The sequence below is a fragment of the Acinonyx jubatus genome, chromosome E3 (assembly GCF_027475565.1).
Source record: "Acinonyx jubatus isolate Ajub_Pintada_27869175 chromosome E3, VMU_Ajub_asm_v1.0, whole genome shotgun sequence".
NCBI lineage: Eukaryota > Metazoa > Chordata > Mammalia > Carnivora > Felidae > Acinonyx > Acinonyx jubatus.
In genome coordinates, this window is record NC_069398.1 from 8,539,203 (window position 1) to 8,557,111 (window position 17,909).

The window sequence follows — 17,909 nt, forward strand, 5'->3', positions numbered from 1 at the left end:
GCAAGGTCATTCCATCTGTCTGTTCCTCTGTGTCTTTATCTCCAAAGCGAGGATGATGCTTTTATCTCCTTGGTAGGCTGGTTCTAAAGATGAGATGAAATCATTTGCATAAAGTACTTGTAACACAGCTCGCTCGCAGAGAAGTTAGCAGGTGTTATTACTACCCCTGTGCACTGTGGGCTTCCTGAGGGCAGGGATTGTGTCTGCTCAGATTTGTGTGCATGGTGCTAGGCATATAGCAGGTGCTCAGAAAATACTTGTTGAATGAATGAGTGAATGAATGACTGGGGTAACTTCGGGGGACCTGGGCAGCACCACAGCCACTGGGTCGCGGTGGGGATTTAAGAGGGGACAGGGATGTGGCACACTGTGCCATCTTTGCACATAGTAGTCATTCAGGAAATATTTCCTGGGTGAAAGTGGGAAGCTGTTGTGTGTTTCTCTGAAGCCCGCCGGGGCTCGGGAGGGAAACCCTTTTGGGGTGCCAGTCCTTGGCGTGAGGGTGGCTGCCGGTCATTTGAGAGGAAGACTGGTCACGAGCGCCGGCCTAGATGAGAAGATGGACGGATCATTTCTCTTTTCCTCCCACTCTGTGTTTTCTCTCCGCTAGAACCCCTGCCCGGAATCCAGTGCCTCCTTCCTGTCCAGAGTCACCTTCTGGTGGATCACAGGGTAAGACCCGGCTGGTGCTCTCCCTCCCTCACCCTTCCCCTGGGTGCGAGTGTGCCTGCCGGGGGCGCGGGTCTCAGGTGCTGACCCTGCACCCACATGCACGGACTCGACTTGCGTGAAACACGAACGGCTTGCACCTCTGCACACGGCTTCACGTGGGGCCCTTACAAGCCTTGTGCTCTGAGCTTTCAGGTTTGGGTGCCTTTTTTTTTTTTTTTTTTTTTATGTCAGGTATAATTACCAACGTTGCCATTGTTTCAGACCCCTTGCTAGCAGAAAAGTAATACCCGTGCTCCGTAGGAAATGTAAGAACACGCGTAGATCAACAAGCAGAAAACACCCAAGGCGACCACTGACAGCGGTGTGATGGGCTCCCCTCTTGTCCTTTTTGGGGCACAGTTTTTCCTGCACGTCGTCACCATCTTACCTGGGATTATTTGAATCCTTTTCCCCTCTGATAAGCATGGTTCCTTGTCTTTATAAACTTTTCCCAAATACCTTTTTTTTTTTTTTATTAAGTAGCTTTCAAAATACTGTTAAGAAATAGCTTTTTAAAATTTTTTAATGTTTTATTTCTTTACTTACTTACTTTTAAGTTTGTTTCTTTTGAGAGAGACCGAGAGAGCAAGCCAGGGAGGGGCAGAGAGAGGGAGAGACAGAGAATCCCAAGCAGGCTTCTCGCTGTGAGCCCAGAGCCCGACACGGGGCTCAGTCTCACAGACCGCGAGATCATGACCTGAGCCGACCCCAAGAGTCAGAGCATTCATTTGAATGTGGACTGCAGGCTCTGCCATCATCGCTCAAATTTCTGATTTTGGTAACGGTGCTTTGGCTTCTGTGACAGCGTGTGGGTTTCCTTAGGGGGATACACGCTGCTACAACCTAGTCCGAAGTGTCTCAGAAAAGAAGTGTGTTTGTGGACGTGTGTGTTTATGGCTAGAGACCCAGAATGGCTCAGCAGATGTGGCAAGATGTAAGGAGCGGTGAAGCAGGCGGAGGGCAGACTGGGATTTTTTGTGCAATTCACGTGATTTTCCTGCGACTTTGGTATTAATTCACAGTAGCAAGTTACAGTGATAGGTTTACTTTTTATTATGCAAGTGTTCAAACACGTAGAAAGATTAGTCTAAACAGTCTCAATAAACTCATCACCCAGATTTGACAATTATTGATGCTTTGCCACTTGGCCTTAAAAAATACTTTTTTGGGGGGGCACCTGGGTGGCTCAGTCGGTTGGGCATGCAGCTCGGCGCAGGTCATGATCTTGTGGTTTGTGAGTGTGAGCCCCGTGTTGGGCTCTGTGCTGACGGCTCAGAGCCTGGAACCTGCTTTGGATTCTGTGTCTCTCTCTCTGCCCCTCCTGCACTCAGTCTCTGTCTCTCTCTCAAAAATAAATAAATATTAACAAAAATTTTAAAACATATATATGTTTAAAAGAGTTTTTTAAAGGTTATTTTATTTTGAGAGAGAGAGAGAGAGAGGGAGGGAGAGAGAGAGCGCGCTGGGGAGGGGCAGAGGGTGGGGAGAGAGAGAGAGAATCCTAAGCAGGATCCATGCTGATAGTATAGAGCCCCACACAGGGCTTGATCTCACGAACCACAAGATCATGACTGGACCTGAAATCGAGTCACACACTTAATTGACTGAGGCACCCCCCCCCCCCGCCCCCGCCGCTGCCCCCAAAATATTTTTTAAGCAAATCAGAGCAATTATAATGATCTCTACCTTAAATAGTTTGTGTCTCTAAAAAATGAGGCCGTTTTGCCCTGGGCGGCCTCACAGAATTAGCAGTGATCATTTAATGTGCCCGTATGTGCCATACATATTCCACTCTTGCCAGCTGTGCACTGCCCTCGGCCGCCCTGGCATGGAGAGCGGGCTGGCATGGCAGGTGTCGGCAGCGAGGGTCACCCTCCTCTTCCTCTCCAGACTGTCATCACCTCCCCCTTGTGTTTTGGCCCCAGGTTGATGGTCCGGGGCTACCGCCAGCCCCTGGAGAGCGCTGACCTCTGGTCCTTGAATAAGGAGGACACCTCAGAGCAAGTCGTGCCCGTTTTGGTTAAGAACTGGAAGAAGGAGTGTGCCAAGTCCAGAAGGTAAGTGTGAGCCTCTCTGCGACGACCTGACCACCCCTTTCCTGCCGCCTCTCGCTGACTTCATGGTCCTGGGCAAAAGCTGCTTTACTCCTCCGAGCCACTTTTTGCTCATCTGCAAAATGGGCAAGGGTTGTACCTGTAGCGAAGGCAGTGTGAGTAGGAAAGAAGAGAGAAAAATGTGCATCGAGCAGTGATTGGTTCTGTTGGCTCAGCAGGTGTGTGCCCAGCCGCACTCCCCGAGGCCGCCCCACTTTGCCTGCCTCGCTCACAGCCTCTGGCCTCCTGGGTGTTCTTGCTGTTCCACGCGTTTTCCTTCCACACACCACGCCCATCACTTCCGCGGGTGTTCAGCCAGAGAAGCCCCCATCGAGGGTGCTTTTGACTGTGCTGGATTTAAAACTAAAATAGACGTTAGTTTTTCGATCCGAAGGCACAGAGGGTTCTGTGTACCCCCTGTCCCTGCACGTGCACAGCTTCTGTCATTATCAGTAGCCCCGACCAGGTGTATGGATGAACCTACACCTGGCACGTCATTGTCATCCCCGAGTCTCTAGTTTGCATTATGGTTCATCCATAGCGTCCTCGATTTTCGATGCTCCTCCCACATAAGCTGCATGCCATCGCATGACCTCTTTTCTTGCGTTATTTATTAATTTTTATGTTTATTTTTGAGAGAGAGACAGACAGACAGACAGAGTGAGTGGGAGGGGGACAGAGAGAGACGGAGACAGAATCTGAAGCAGGCTTCAGGCCCTGAGCCATCATTATGGAGCCCAACGCAGGGCCTGAACTCATGAGATCATGACCTGAGCCGAAAGTTGAACGTCCCACCGACTGAGCACCCAGACGCCTCTGTTCTCAGGTTATTTTGGGAATCAGGCCCGGGCCTCCCCAGCACATTCTTTAATTTCCTCAAATCTGAGACATGTCAGTTGTATGATACATCATTACGTCACGTGTCAACAGAAAAGAAAAATGGCTGTCGTACTAAGGTAGGTCGTTGGCCCTGTGCATCCTGGGTCCAGAGGAGCCGGTTGAGAAGCTGTGAGTGACTTGGGGGCAGTGGCTGGTGGCTGTAGGGGCAGAACAAAAAGCGGCTGTTATCAGTCCTGTGGTTTTTATGCGGTGGGCCTGTCGTTGAGTTGCGCTGGCAGGCGATGGGGCCAGCCTGGTGTGTTGCATCTGCCCGAGAGCAGTTGGCCCTCTCGGAGAGAAACCCTGGACTTGAGGTCTGGTTCCTCACTCCGTTGCTGGAACACCCAGCGTATAGGTCTTGGGTCAGGCTGGGCTCGTGGGTGGGAATTGGGGACGTTGGTGCCATTGGCCACTAGGACGCCAGCAGAGGACCTTGTGACTCTGAGCTGGTGGCCCGTCCGTGGTGGCCATGGACACGGGAGAAGTCTTCTTAGGGGAGGCGTGTTGAGCGTGAGTCTCCGTGGGTGAGCACGGCGAGACGGGAGGTGTTTTCTGCACATCCTGCTCCTGCTGAGTCTGGTGCCCGTGACCCGCGTGAAGGTTCTCAGGCCCAGCTTCCCTCGCAAGCCCTGGCCAGTGGCGTCCTTCGTGATGCGCAGGTTGCCGGAGACGGCGTGGGAGAGGTTGCCAGGGAGGCTCCGCGGAGAGAGGACCGGGCTTGCACAGGAAGCTCTGTCTACCGCCGGTCTGGCCCTTACTGGATTCGTTCAGCCTATGTGGTATCTGCTGCTAATGTGTAGTCTTTTCAGACCCTCGGGGTTTGGAGAGGCTGTGCCTCAAGTCCCTTCGTGCCCTCCTCCCCTGTTTTGTACTCAGAGGGCTTTCTGACGGTTCAGTGGGCTCAGCATCATCCGACCAGCCCTGTCCTAGGCCTGGGTAAATGGCGGGCAGGTGGAACTGCCCAAGTTGTCTTTATTACGTGGGTGCGGCCACAGGCTGGGCGCTCCCATCTTGCCTGGGTGGACGAGGCAAGAGCTGGCGCCTCAGGCTCCATCGTGGGCCACGCCCCAGGGGTGTCCCTGGCTGTCTTCTTCCCTTGGCCATTAGGGGATCTCAGCATGGGGGCTCAACGCCCTGGGTCATTGGCAGATGGGTCACTCGCTCTGCTTCCAGAGGCATAAGCCAGATCTGGCACCTGTAACCTCTGTGGAAGTGGTGGGCGATAGTGGAGTCCTATTCTGAGGTGGGATTTCTTGGTGTGGCCTTTTGTAGCAAGGCCTCTCCATTTCACCAGGGAACAGGATACAGGTGGGAGGGAGAAGTTATAGAGGGGCTCCAGCAGACCTTGTGGGGTGATGGATGTGCTCCCAATCTTGGCTTTGCTGATGGTTTCACAGCTGTATGTATCCGTACATGTCAAAACTGACCAAATTGTATACTCCCGTGTGTGGAGTTTATCATACATCACTTATACTTCAGTAAAGCTAATATATTAAAAAATCAGAGTGTTTAAAGATTGGGTGGCTCAGTTGGTTGAGCTCCCGATTTCGGCTCAGGTCATGATCTCACGTTTCGTGGGTTTGAGCCACGCATCAGGCTCTGTGTTGACAGCTTGGAGCCTGGAGCCTGCTTCGTATTCTGTGTCTCCCTCTTTCTCTGACCGTGCCCCCCCACCCGCGCTCACATTCTGTCTCTGTCTCTCAAAAGTAAATGTAAAAAAAACATTAAAAAAAGATGGGGTTGAGTATTTTGCTCAGTTGTCTTTGTTTTATAAAGAAATGCAACAGAAAATACAAAAAACAAAACAAAGCACCAACATACACATGTTGAAAAGTGGTTCTCAACCTTTCAGACTCATTGCTGCCTTGAGAACAAAAGATTTTCTAACACTGATACAGTTACTTTAAGGTAATATATCAGTAGAAATAACCCACCCACATATCTAAAATTTTTTAAGTTAGCAAAATGCTTTTATTAGACTTTGTTTTTTATTTTATTTTTTTAATGTTTATTTTTGAGAGCGAGAGACAGAGTGTGAGCGGGGGCAGGGGCATAGAGAGAGAGGGAAATAGAACTTGAAGCAGGCTCTAGGCTCTGAGCCGTCAGCACAGAGCTCGACGGGGGTGGAGATCATGACCTGAGCCGAAGTAGGATGCTTAACGAGAGCCACCCAGGCGCCCCTCTCCCTCAACACGAAAGAAAAACTGAAGTACAAGCGATTTGTAGTGAGACGGCATGTATTTCGGTGAGTAAGTGCTCAGGTGCACGTTGGAAGAACAGAATGGACAGTCACCGCTTGTCCCACTGTGGAGGATGCTCTGTGACAGCTGCTGTTCCCTCCACATCTCCAGAACCGTTGTCAGTCACCCTCACAGAAGACGTTTTGCAGAGTGGTGGCCAACACTTGGCAAAGTTCTGAACAAAATGCAATGTTCCCTTAATGTCAACAATAGTTGCGTTCCTGAAAAAGTTTGAGGTATATTTAAATTTGCAAACAAAACCCCACAAAACACTACACAATATGGATTTATGTCTAAAAACAGAGTTAGATTCCGGGCTTAGGTCATTTCAGGCAAGCTCTTCAAGCTACACGCGTTGCTGTTGGGATCTTTTTTTGGGGGGTGGCGGGGGACTGAAGTTCTGGCCGTCACAGAAGCTCTGCTGTCTGGCTCCATCATTGACCGAGAATGTGGAATTTGCAAAACAACCCTCTCTTTGAGAACCTCTGGTTTTGAGGAACCGAAAGCATTCAAGAAACAGAAAACTAGAAAAGGGTAGGAGAGTAGGGGAAAGATCTTGAGTCATTTGGATTCGTAAACAACGCTTTTAAAATCCTGCCTGGGCTGCAAGTTTCGAGGGGCTGTGCAGGTGTTTCCCACGCCCATTGTGGTTTCCAGAACTACTGTTCTGTGTAATGTTCCCTCTGAGTGGGTATGTGCGTTAGGTTTGTAAAATCCGTTCCCTGTGGTTGTAGGTAGTCTGCCCTTCTGTGTTCGATTGGGAATTTATTACAGGTCAAACACCAGGTTCAGAGTACATCCAGAAAATGTGCAAATTTTAATCGAGCTAAGACTGTTTTTTTTCTTTTACTGTTTATTTTTGAGAGAGAGTGAGCGAGCACGAGCGGGGGGACAGGGAGACCCAGAATCCGCTCTGAGCGGTCAGCACAGAGCCCGACATGGGGCTTGAACTCACGAACTGCCAGATCATGGCTTGATCTGAAGTCCGATGCTTAACCGACTGAGCCACCCAGGAGCTCTGAGCTGAGACTGTTTTAAGCTTGAGATGTGGCCTCTCCTGAAGCCTTGAAGATGAATGACAAAGTCATCTGTAGCTCCTCATTGCTCTTTGGCTGATTCCAGCCCTGGTGAGGCTGCTTGCTCCCTGTCCCGTTCAGATTACCCTGAAGTTCTTGGTGTTCTGGGAAGGGCTGTCAAACCTCATTTCAAATCCTTAGCTCCAGGCCTTGCCCATCCTCTTCTCCCCATTCTCTCATCCTGCGTGTCTGTGCTTTGACGTCACCTCCGGGAAGCCCCCCGTGATAGCACCCCTTACACAGTCTTGAGAAGTCATGATTGCTAATCCTTTTTTCTCATGAGGCTCTGTGGGGCTGTCTCCAGTGGTTGGCCCAGAGCCATGTGCTTAGTTCATTAGTGGACGAGTGACTGATGGGCATCTCTGCCTACATTGGAATCTGATCCACAGAGAAAGTCTCTTTTTCTTCTGAGCCTTCAGCCTCTCTACCCCTTTTGGTTCCCCTGCTCCTGGGCAGTTAGTTTTCTCCTGACTCAGACCTTTCCCTTCCAACTTTCCTTTCCCCTCCCAGCCTGAGCTCACAGATGCCCTACTTGCTTCCTCTCCCCTCCTGGAGTGCCCGCTTCCTTCCTCTGTGGGCCTCTTTTCTTGCTGGATAGTTTTCTTTCTTGGCTTGGCCTTAGCTGATCGTTCCCACTGTTCTTGACCTCTCCCACCCGGGCCTGAGCTTTCCTCCTTTTCTGCCTGCCCAAGACCTTCTCCCTGACCCTTTGGCACCTGTCTCTTGGCCACTGGAAACAGCCCTGGGTCACCAGCAGCCCACACAGGCCCAGGGTCAGGTCCTGCTTAGGAAGTGGTGCAGAGAATGAATGGAGAGGGCCGAGCCACTCCCTTCCTGTCTGTCTGGCCCTCTTGTCTTCCTTGCCAAGGACGCCTGCGTGTGCTGAAGAAAATTCTGAAACTCCTAGCTGGAATCCCAGCTTTGGGGGCGGTCAGTAAAGGGAGCAGGAAAGACCTTGTGTGGTGACATTGACAACGGGGTTGGTGGAGGGATATATCTCCCCTGCAAAGATGTCCGTGTCCTGATCCCCAAACCCTTACACGGCAAAGGGACTTGGCCTGATAGGATCCCCAGGGTCCTTGTAAAAGGAGGCAGGATGTCAGGGAGAGAGAAAGAGAGGATGGTCTGTAGTTGGCTTTGAATTGGAGGAAGGGGCCACAAAACAGAGAAATCTAGGTGGCTTCTGGAAGCTGGAAAAGACCAGGCAACAGATTCTCCCCTAGAGCCTCTAGAAGGAAGGCCACCTTGTGGGCCCCCTTTAGATTTCTGACCCCCTCCCCCCTGAACCACGAGGCAATAAATTTGTATTGCGTTAAGCCACGAAGTTTGTGGTAGTTGGTTACGGCAGTTTCACCAGAGTTTAGATTTTATTCTGGGTGCAGTGGAAGCTATCAGGGGATGATCTGTTATCAGGAAGGTCCCTCTGGCTGCCGTGAAGGACTTGTTGTCAGGGAATGAGAGTGGGAGGAAATGAGCGAGCGGGGAGGAGGCCCGGGGGGTGGTCGCTTGCATGGGCCAGAGGCCGTGCACATGGAAAGGGTGGATGGATGTCAGCACACATCCCAGGAGGGAGATGGACAGGACCCGCGCCTGGTCAACCCAGGAGCATGGAGGAGATTCCCATGTTTCTGGTCCTTTCCTGGGGGTTGGGGGGTGGGGAGCCAGCCAGGGCGGGTTGGAGGGCTGTGGTCTCCAGCAGAAAGCGGCAGGTGGTATAAATGGTCAGATGTGGCATAGATGTGACAAATGCGAGTCCTCTGCAGTTGAGCGCTGTTCAGTGTACTCCCGCCATGGAAGGAGTTCGCAAATCACAAAAGTTGGGTTGGGTGAGGATGCGCCGTGTATTTCGGGGTGGAGCCCACGTTGGGCCACTGGAATGTGTTGCCTTGACTGTAATTTGGGAGATGGGAGCTGGGGTGTGTGTCTCTTCACTGCATAACGTATTCCCCCGTGCGTAGCAGCTGAAGATGAGAGCCAGTGTTTACGATCTCACACGGCTTCTCTGGGTTAAGGATCCAGTCGTGGGCTAGCAGGCTGGTCCCGGCCCAGCGTCTCTGGAGGTTGTGCTCGGCAGGTCAGCTGGGGCCACATCATCTGAAGGCTTGACTGGGGCCGTAGGCCCTGCTTTTAGTTTGCATGTGGCTGGCAAGTCAGTGCTGGCTCTTTGCAGCGTCTCACCATGGGATCTTCCCCCATTTCCTCCTCCTGTGGTACTTGGCTTTTGCCCAGAGTGAATGATGCAAGAGAGGGCAAGACGGAAGCCACTGTGTTTGCCGTGACCTGATCTCGGAAGTGGCCCACACTCTACTGTTTCTGCTCTGTCCTCTTCCGAGTAGGAGGGGACTCCACCGGGGCGAATGTGAGGGTTCCAGTTTCTCACATGGTTGCAGACACTCAGCATTATATGACTTTCTGATGATCCACCGAGTGGACGTGAAGTAATATTTTTACTGTGGTTTTGGTTTGTGTTACCCGGATGACTAATGACATCAAGCAGCAATTCATGGTCATTTGCGTATCTTCTTTGTCTTTTTTGAAATTGGGTTTTTTTTTCCTTATTGTGTAGTAAGAGTTCTTTACATGCTCTGGTTACAAGTCCTTTATCAGATATTCCCTTTGCAAGTATTTTCTCTCATTCTGTGGGTTGTCTCTTCACTTTCCTAATTGTGTCTTTTGAAGCACAACATGTTTTTGAATGTTTTATTTGAGAGGGGGAGAGAAAGAGTGCGTGCGCACACGAGCGAGCATGCACGAGCGCGGGAGGGGCAGAGGAAGAGGGAGAGAAAGAATTGTAAGCAGGCTCCGTGCCCATTGTGGAGCTCGATTTCACGGCCCAGAGAGCATGACCCGAGCCAAAATCAAGAGTCAGACGCTCAACCAACCGAGCCACCCAGGCACCCCCGATGTGTTTAATTTTGACCACATCTAGTTTATCTTTTTTTTCTTTTGCTTCTGCGTTTTGTGTCATTTTTCAGAATCCATTGCCAAATACAAGGTCATGAAGATTTTCACATGTTTCCTTCTAAGAATTTTTATAGTCGTAGCTCTGTGTTTAGGTCTTTTTGACCCATTTCGAGTTGATTTTTGTACGTGGAATGAACTGAGGGTCCACCTTCCTTCTTTTGCGTGGCTGTCTGGTTTCTCCGTGCCACCGGTTGAAAAGATTATTCTTTTTCCGTTGAACAGTCTTGACACTGTGGATACCCTAAATCAGTCAGGTTTATTTCTGGTTCCACTGATAATGTGTGTGTCTGTGGCTCTGTGTGTGTGTGTGTGTGTGTGTGTGTGTGTGTGTGTGTGTTTATGTCTATCTTGATTAAGTTTTGAAATCGGGAAGTGTGCATTCTCCAATTTTGATTTCCTTTTTAAAGATTGTTTTGGCTGTCCTCGGTCCCTCAAGTTTTTATATGAATTTTAGATTCTGCTTGTCAGTCAACTGGGATTCTGATCAGAGATTGCATAGAATCTGTACACTATGGTGGGGCTGGCACTTTTCAGTGCCTTTCACGTATATGAACACACTGAATTTTCCCAACAGCCCTGTGGGGTAGACTCGTCCTTGTGTCCCCATTTAGCAGATGAGGAAACTAAGGCCTCAAATGGTGAAGCCACTTGACCTCGAAGTCACAGAGCTGGCTGGCCAGGAGCCTGCGTCTGTACTCCTAACCAGCATGTTCGGCCGCCTTTCTGCCGTGACTGGTTTTCTTTGGCTGGGCCCCCCTGAGGGGGTGGGGTGCCCTGGCCCTCCCTCCGGCTGGCCGGCCCGGTTTGAGGAAGACCCCAGAACCGCTCCACTCTCCTTGTGTTCCAGGCAGCAGGCGAAGATCGCGTACTCCTCCAAGGATCCCACCAAGCCGAAAGGGAGCTCCCAGGTGGACGTGAACGAGGAGGCCGAGGTTTTGATTGTCAAGTCCCCTCAGAAGGGCCGGGAGCCGTCACTGTTCAAGGTGTTATACAAGACCTTCGGGCCCTACTTCCTCATGAGCTTCTTATTCAAGGCCCTCCATGACTTGATGATGTTTGCTGGCCCGGAGATCTTAAAGTAAGACCCCTTCCCTGCCCGCTGCATGAGTCTTTGTGTCCTTGACCTTTCACTTACGGTACCCTAACCTCTGCCTCGGGGTCACGTGGCCTGGCCCCGTGGGCTTGAAGCCAAGCCTCTCTGCCCTGACCCGCTTTGCCTCATGCTTTGCTCGAACACCATCCAAGCTGAGGCCACTTTGGTTGCAAGGAACAGAAACGTACCAGGCTTCCCTGAAGCCGAAAGAGGCAAGAGAGAGGATTATCTGTGGAAACCAAGGACAAGAGAATGAGCCAGATCGTGTCGCACTGCAGCCTGAAAGCAGAAAGTCAGAGAGGAGCTCCCTTCTCTGCTCTCTCTGTTTACCTGTCTCTTTCTGTCTCTTTGGGGCCACATGTCCCTTCTCTCCGCTTTGCTAACGCCGCCTCTCACAGTCTCTGTTTGGTCACCTCTGGGTGACTGTCCGGTGATGAGACTGGAGGCGCGGGGCGCGCTGTCGGGAGCAGGTTCAGGCCACCCGTGCAGCCCCGTCACCGCCCCGGGTCTGTTTTCCCAAGCATAACACTAAGGAATAGCGCCCGCCCCGCCCACCGCGGACACGGTCGAGACGCTGAAGTCCCTGCCGTGTGCGTCACGGTCACGGCATTCTTTCCTCGCCCCGCAGATTGCTCATCAACTTCGTGAACGATACGACGGCCCCGGACTGGCAGGGCTACTTCTACACGGCGCTGCTGTTCATCAGCGCCTGCCTCCAGACCCTCGTGCTGCACCAGTATTTCCACATCTGCTTCGTCAGCGGCATGAGGATCAAGACGGCCGTCATCGGGGCCGTCTACCGGAAGGTGGGTGAGCCCAGGCCTGGCGCACGGGCCCGGCCGTGGCCCCAGACCCTGTGCGGGGGGGCTTGGCTGGGTCACCCCCCTCCCCCACCCCTCCCGGGACCACCGTGGGGATGCCGAGCCCGGCTTCTGGAGCGGCAGCGTGAGGGTGGCCCCCGTGACCGCACGTGGCGGGGACTGACCCATCAGGTGCGAGACCTTAGCAACGCTGATTTCAGCCGTGGGTGTGGGGCATCTGCTTGGGGCCGTGTCGGCCAGGGGCAGCTGGATTTCTTGTTATTTTTCAAATTTTTTAAGTTTACTTACTTATTTTGAGAGAGACCAAAGCAACGTGGGCAGGGGAGGGGCAGAGAGAGAGAAGCTGGAGCAGGCCCCGCACTGTCAGCACAGAGCCTGACGCGGAGCTTGAACTCACAAAACAGTGAGGTTGTGACCTGAGCCAAAACCCAGGGTCGGACGCTTAACCGACTGAGCCACCTAGGCGCCTGGGTAGCTGAATTTCTTAGGTGGCACCTGACGTGGGAAAATCCGGGTTCACATCCTGTCTCTGCTGTTGATACTCTGGGCTGCTTCTAACTCTCCATTTGCACTGAGCAGGACGTCCTTTCCCTCAATAGTGGAATACATAGTATTTGTACACAGCCAGCTGGTTTTGTTTTTGTTTTTTAATTAATTTATTGTGAGAGAGAGAGCGAGACAGTGCGCGCAAGTTGGGGAAGGACAGAGAAGAGAGAGAGAATTCCAAGCAGGCTGTGCGGTGTCAGCACAGAGCCCGATGCGGGGCTCAAACCCAGGAACTCTGAGATCATGAGCCGAGCTGATCTTGGATGCTTAACCGACAGAGCCACCCAGGCGCCCCTGTACATCCGGCTTTAAAGGAATTTCTTGGTTCCTTCATTTCTTAGCTTCTGGGGCAAAGACACTGCTTGAGCAGGGTTGACAAGAGACTGCCTAGGAGATAGTCAGGAACTGTGGACTGGTCGTTGGTTCTCAGCCCTGTCTGTAAGTTAGCCTCCCCTGGAGACCTTCCAAAACCCCTGGTCCCCAGGCTACACCACCGACAAACAAAATCAGGATCTCTGATTTTGGGTGGGACCTGGGCACCAATGTTTTTTAAACTCCCCAGGTAATAGTGTGAAACCATGTTTGAGAACCAGGATAATTTTATCCTTCCAGGAGATGTTTGGAAAATGTATGGAGACAATTTTAGTTCTCTTAACTGGGAGTGGGGCCATCTAGTGGGTAGAGGCCATCTAGGGGATGTGGTGAACACCCCACAATGCACAGGTTGGTCCCACAGAGAAATACCGACCTTCAAATGTCAGTAATGCCAAAGTTGAGAAGCCCTGACCTTGACCTTGCTCCTTGAGTGTTCTCTGCAGACGAACGGCATCTGCATCATCTGGGAGCTTGTAAGAAATGCATAGCCCCAGGTTCCATCGCCGTCCTACCAAATCTGAAACCACACTGTAAGTAACTTCGCGGGTGATGTGTGTGCACCCTGAAGCGTGTGAGGCCCTGGTTGAGGCCGTCTCTGGGGTCCTTTCCCTGTTGAAGAAGTCAGGGCGAGGCAGTGAGTGTCCTTGGTAACAGCGGGAGCTTTGCGATGGGACAGACGAGGCAGCGAGGGAGGAGAAAAGAGAGTGGGCTTTCCACTCTTGAGCTGTCTTCTTCCTTTGCAGGGACCTGGAGGGAGAGCCCCGGGCTGTCTCCTGCCTCACTCACCTTCTTCCTCTCTCCTTTGTCCTGCAGGCCTTGGTGATCACCAATTCAGCCAGAAGGTCTTCCACGGTCGGGGAGATCGTCAACCTCATGTCCGTGGATGCCCAGAGGTTCATGGACCTGGCCACGTACATCAACATGATCTGGTCAGCCCCTCTGCAGGTCGTCCTTGCCCTCTACCTCCTGTGGCTGGTGTGTGTTTGACGTCATTCGCGTGGTGCAGAGGGAGGGACCGCCACATGCGGGCGGCGGGGGGTGAGGGAGTGGGTGTTCGTAAGCAGAACCTCTGTATTCCTTGCCGTCATTCACGTTTTACTTTCTGGCCTGTTAGACAATTGCTGGATATCTTATCCCTTCCCTTGGTCCCTGGGTTTATGCCCTTTTTTTTGGTGGCATGACAGTTGTTTGCGTTTGTCTTTTTTTGACAGTGCATGTAATTAGTAACCTCACAACATACACACCGTATGTCTCCTACTGTATCCTCCCAAACACTAACCAGATTCCCTTTATTCACTAGTCCTAAACTGTGTTGGTCAAGATTCTCTGAGTTGCAAGGAAGAGAAATGGATTTTAAAACAATCTAGGCAAATAAAGGGAATTTTGTGGGTGCATGCAACTGCAGAGTGCAGAGTACAGAGTATGGCTTCAGGCATGGATGGATCCAGGAGTTCAAGCAGTGCCATGAGGACTCAGTCTCACCCTTCTCATCATTTCTTGGCCCTATTTCCCTTTGAGTTGACTTTGTTCTCAATGGCTTCTATCCCTTTAGGTTTATATCCTCTTTACTGAGACTGATGTCCAAGAAAAGAGAATATTGCATTCCTCCTTGCCTCAGCCAGACTTTCATGGAGCACTTAAGTTGATGAGATGCTCGTAGCCTAACCTCTGCCTTATTCTTTGTCACCTCTGAGCCTTTTCTTCTGCCAGGAATTCCTTTCCCTCTTTCTTTGCTAAGGATGAAGTGCTACCCATCGTTTAAGGCTGTGGCAACTGCCACATCCACTAATTCCTTGTTTTTTCTTTAAATTGTTTTAATGTTTATTTTATTTTTGAGAGAGAGAAAGAGAGTGAGCAGGGGAGGGCAGAGAGGGAGGGAGACACAGAATCTGAAGCAGGCTCCGAGCTGTCAGCACAGAGCCCGACATGGGGCTTGAACTCAAGAACCATGAGATGGTGACCTGAGTTGAAGTTAGCGCTTTACCGACTGAGCCACCCAGGCACCCCACCACGAATTCCTTTTCGTTCTCAATGAGACAAATTTCTTCTTTTTTTTAAACCCACTAACTTTAGTATAGGAGTTCCTGTGATGTTACATTCTGGAATAGTCTTTTGCTGCTCAGTGTACCAGCCCCTCCTCTCCTGATAAATGTGTCGGTTCCTCACAGGCTCGGTGTCCTTCTTGTCCTATTTTTTATTTCCCACGACTGCAGTCCCACAGGGCCCTGGTGCCTAATAGGTGCACAGTGAATTATCTGTTGATATGACTATAGTTTACATTTTTTTGGTCTGTTTATGGAGCAGATGAGGGATTATAAATTGTTTCTGGTAATGAAACTTAGAAGTAAATACCAGAATCTAAATGTCTTTTTGGGCCTACATCTTGGGGTATCCACCTCCCCAGAAAGCACAGCCCTGGGTGAAATATTTCTGGAGCACATCTTTTAGAATTGGCCTTCAGGGCTGGTGTATAAAGCATGAGGAAAATGGTTTTGTTTCAGATGAGGGTTGCTGAATGTGCTATTGACATTTGGGGTCAGATCATTTTTTCGTGTTGGGGGACTAGCCTGTGGACTGCAGGATCATCGAGCAGAGTCCCTGGCCTCTTTGCACAAAATACCAGCAACACAAATCTCTCTCCGCACCCCCACCCCCACCCCCACCGCCACCCCCATGCCGCTTGAGACCCAGATGTCTCCAGACATGGCCTCATGTGTCCTGGGAAAAATTCTTCCCTGGTTGGGAGTTACTAGTTTAGATAGAAAATAGGATTTCTCGGGGTGCCTGGGTGGCTCAGTTGGTTGAGCGTCTGACTTCGGCTCAGGTCCTGGTCTCACAGTTCGTGAGTTCGAGCCCCACGTCAGTCTCTGTGCTGACAGCTCGGAGCCTGGAGCCTGCTTCAAATCGTGTTTCCCTCTCTCTCTGTCCCTCCCCTGCTCCCTCTCTGTGTCTTTTTCTCTCAAAAACAAAAAGACATTAAAAAAGAAAGAAAGAAAATAGGATTTCTGTTTGACCATCACAAACACTGTATAGGATAGCGATGCTGGAGTGAACTCAGGAGTCAGACTGCTTGGGTTCAAACCTTGCCTCTTCCATCGTCAGCTTTGTGACCTTGTTACTTGATGTCACTCCTTTGGAAATTGGTGATGGTAACGGTACCTCTCATCACAGGGATGTTGGGACCAAGGAATGAATCAAAGCAGGTGATGTTCAGAGAACAGTGCATGGTATATAGATCTTCCCAGTGTCTTTTCATTACTATTTGCTGTCAGAGTTCATTCTGAATGCTTTAGGTGGGTGGTAGAAATCACCTTCATTCTCAAAGGTGGATTAATCGTCCCTGGACGGAGATACGTCACAAACCGTCTGGAGCAACAGCAGCATTTTTGGGGAGACGAGGACTGTTGTCCCTGAGGGTGATTACCTGGAAGAGACTAACGCTCCTGGTTTTCCAAATGCCGAATGGGGGAAAAAAAATCACATTACCCTCTGGCTCCATCTGTGTGTAGCTGCTGAGTACATGTGCACTGGGCCAGTTTCTCAAGCTGTTTCTTTTTAGGTGTAGAAGGTACAAGATGTAGATCTGTGGCTTATCCTGACCTCTTAATCTGGCTGTCGATCCCTTATCTGCAATTGTGATAACAGAACAAGTCTGCCGCCTCTTATCTACAAATCCCCAAATCCAGAAGCTCTGAAAGTTTTCCTTAATTCATTTGGTGCCAAAACCTTACTTGAACTGATGTGAAGTACTTATGATCTTGATGATTTCTCTCAGTGTGAATACTCTGGTTTTGATGTTGGAAAAATCACTGTATTTGATTATGGAGGGCACTGCCAGGGCCCCATTGGGCGCGTAGGGACACGCGGGTGTCAGCGGTCCTCAAGACCCCGCCAGGCTGACGAGTAGCTAGGAAGACTCATGGCCCTGATTTGTACAGCAGGATGAGCAGAGGGTAAAGGCACAGGGGGCGGAGTCTGGGGGAAGCAGGTACCAGACTTCCAAGAGTCCTCTCCCATCAGAGTTACACAGGATGCACTCAGTTCCCCAGCAGCAAGTTCTGACAACGTGTGAAATGTTACCAGCCAGGGAGGCTTGATAGAGACCGGATGCCCAGGGTTTTTATCGGGGGCTGGTCACATAGGCAGATTCTGCCTGGCACAAACTTGCAGACTCCCAGAAGGCAAAGCGGGGGTGGGGGGGGGGGGGTTCTGCGTAAACCATACTGTTTGTGCAAAGAGTTGAGGCCCGGTGAGCCCCTCTTACCAGTCCTGAGAATGGTGGTAACCCTCCCCAGATCCAAGCTCCCAGATCCCAGCCAGGGGCCAAATTTTAAAGCAGGCCTTTAAACAAGATAAAGCGCCAGGCTGGCTGTGTTAACTCTCTTCTGCTTAACGTCTTGATACCTTCCTAAAGTTCTAATTTGCAAAGCTCCTCTGGACCCCAGGGTTTCAGATAAGGGGCCTGCATGCTCTTAAAGGGGTTGTGGGACCCCAAGAGATGCTCAGGAATAAATCTGCAAGTTCCTAACAGCCCGTCACAGGGTAAAAGTGACACAGTTGTCCTGAATGCCCTGGGCCAGGTCTGCGGAGTCCCTGTGGAGGGGCTCAGCTGGAAAGCCCTGTGTTGAAGGCCTGTGTTCTCTTCCGTCCTTAGAATCTGGGCCCCTCCGTCCTGGCCGGAGTGGCTGTGATGATCTTCATGGTTCCCGTCAACGCCGTGATGGCCATGAAAACCAAGACCTACCAGGTAGGGTGTCTGCCTCCATAGGGCCCCACACGGAGGCCCTTGCTGGACGCCTTTCCATTTGGATTTTAGCCGAGTTCTTTCTGCCCAGGCCCAGGGGTTCTCAGCCTCACATCCCTGCTGGGATCCCCCGAGGAGTTCTCGCAAATGCTGATGCCTGGGCTCTTTTTCCGGGCTTCTTATTCATCTAATATGGATAAGGCCTGGGCATCAGTTCTTGAAGCTTCCAGAGTGATGACAACGGACAGCCAAGGTTGAGAACTCCCAAAATAGTTAGGCCTCACAGGCCAGTGACGAAAATCACATCCGTGGGCCTCCGAGAATTCCTTATTTCCCACGGAATTTAGTCATTTATGTGTTTCATGTG

The 17,909-nt window shown here is 51.1% G+C and overlaps 1 protein-coding gene across 4 annotated transcripts in view; it reads left to right on the plus strand.

Moving 5' to 3' along the window:
* Positions 1–17,909, plus strand: part of ABCC1 (ATP binding cassette subfamily C member 1) — a 139,120-nt gene that overhangs the window by 59,985 nt on the left and 61,226 nt on the right. For all 4 annotated transcript variants that reach the window (XM_027043173.2, XM_027043174.2, XM_053213331.1 and 1 more), the window contains exons 6-11: positions 611–672; positions 2,637–2,768; positions 10,811–11,041; positions 11,685–11,862; positions 13,612–13,773; positions 17,453–17,545. In XM_027043173.2, coding sequence (XP_026898974.2) covers positions 611–672; positions 2,637–2,768; positions 10,811–11,041; positions 11,685–11,862; positions 13,612–13,773; positions 17,453–17,545 — 858 coding nt within the window. The remainder of the gene's footprint in view (positions 1–610; positions 673–2,636; positions 2,769–10,810; positions 11,042–11,684; positions 11,863–13,611; positions 13,774–17,452; positions 17,546–17,909) is intronic.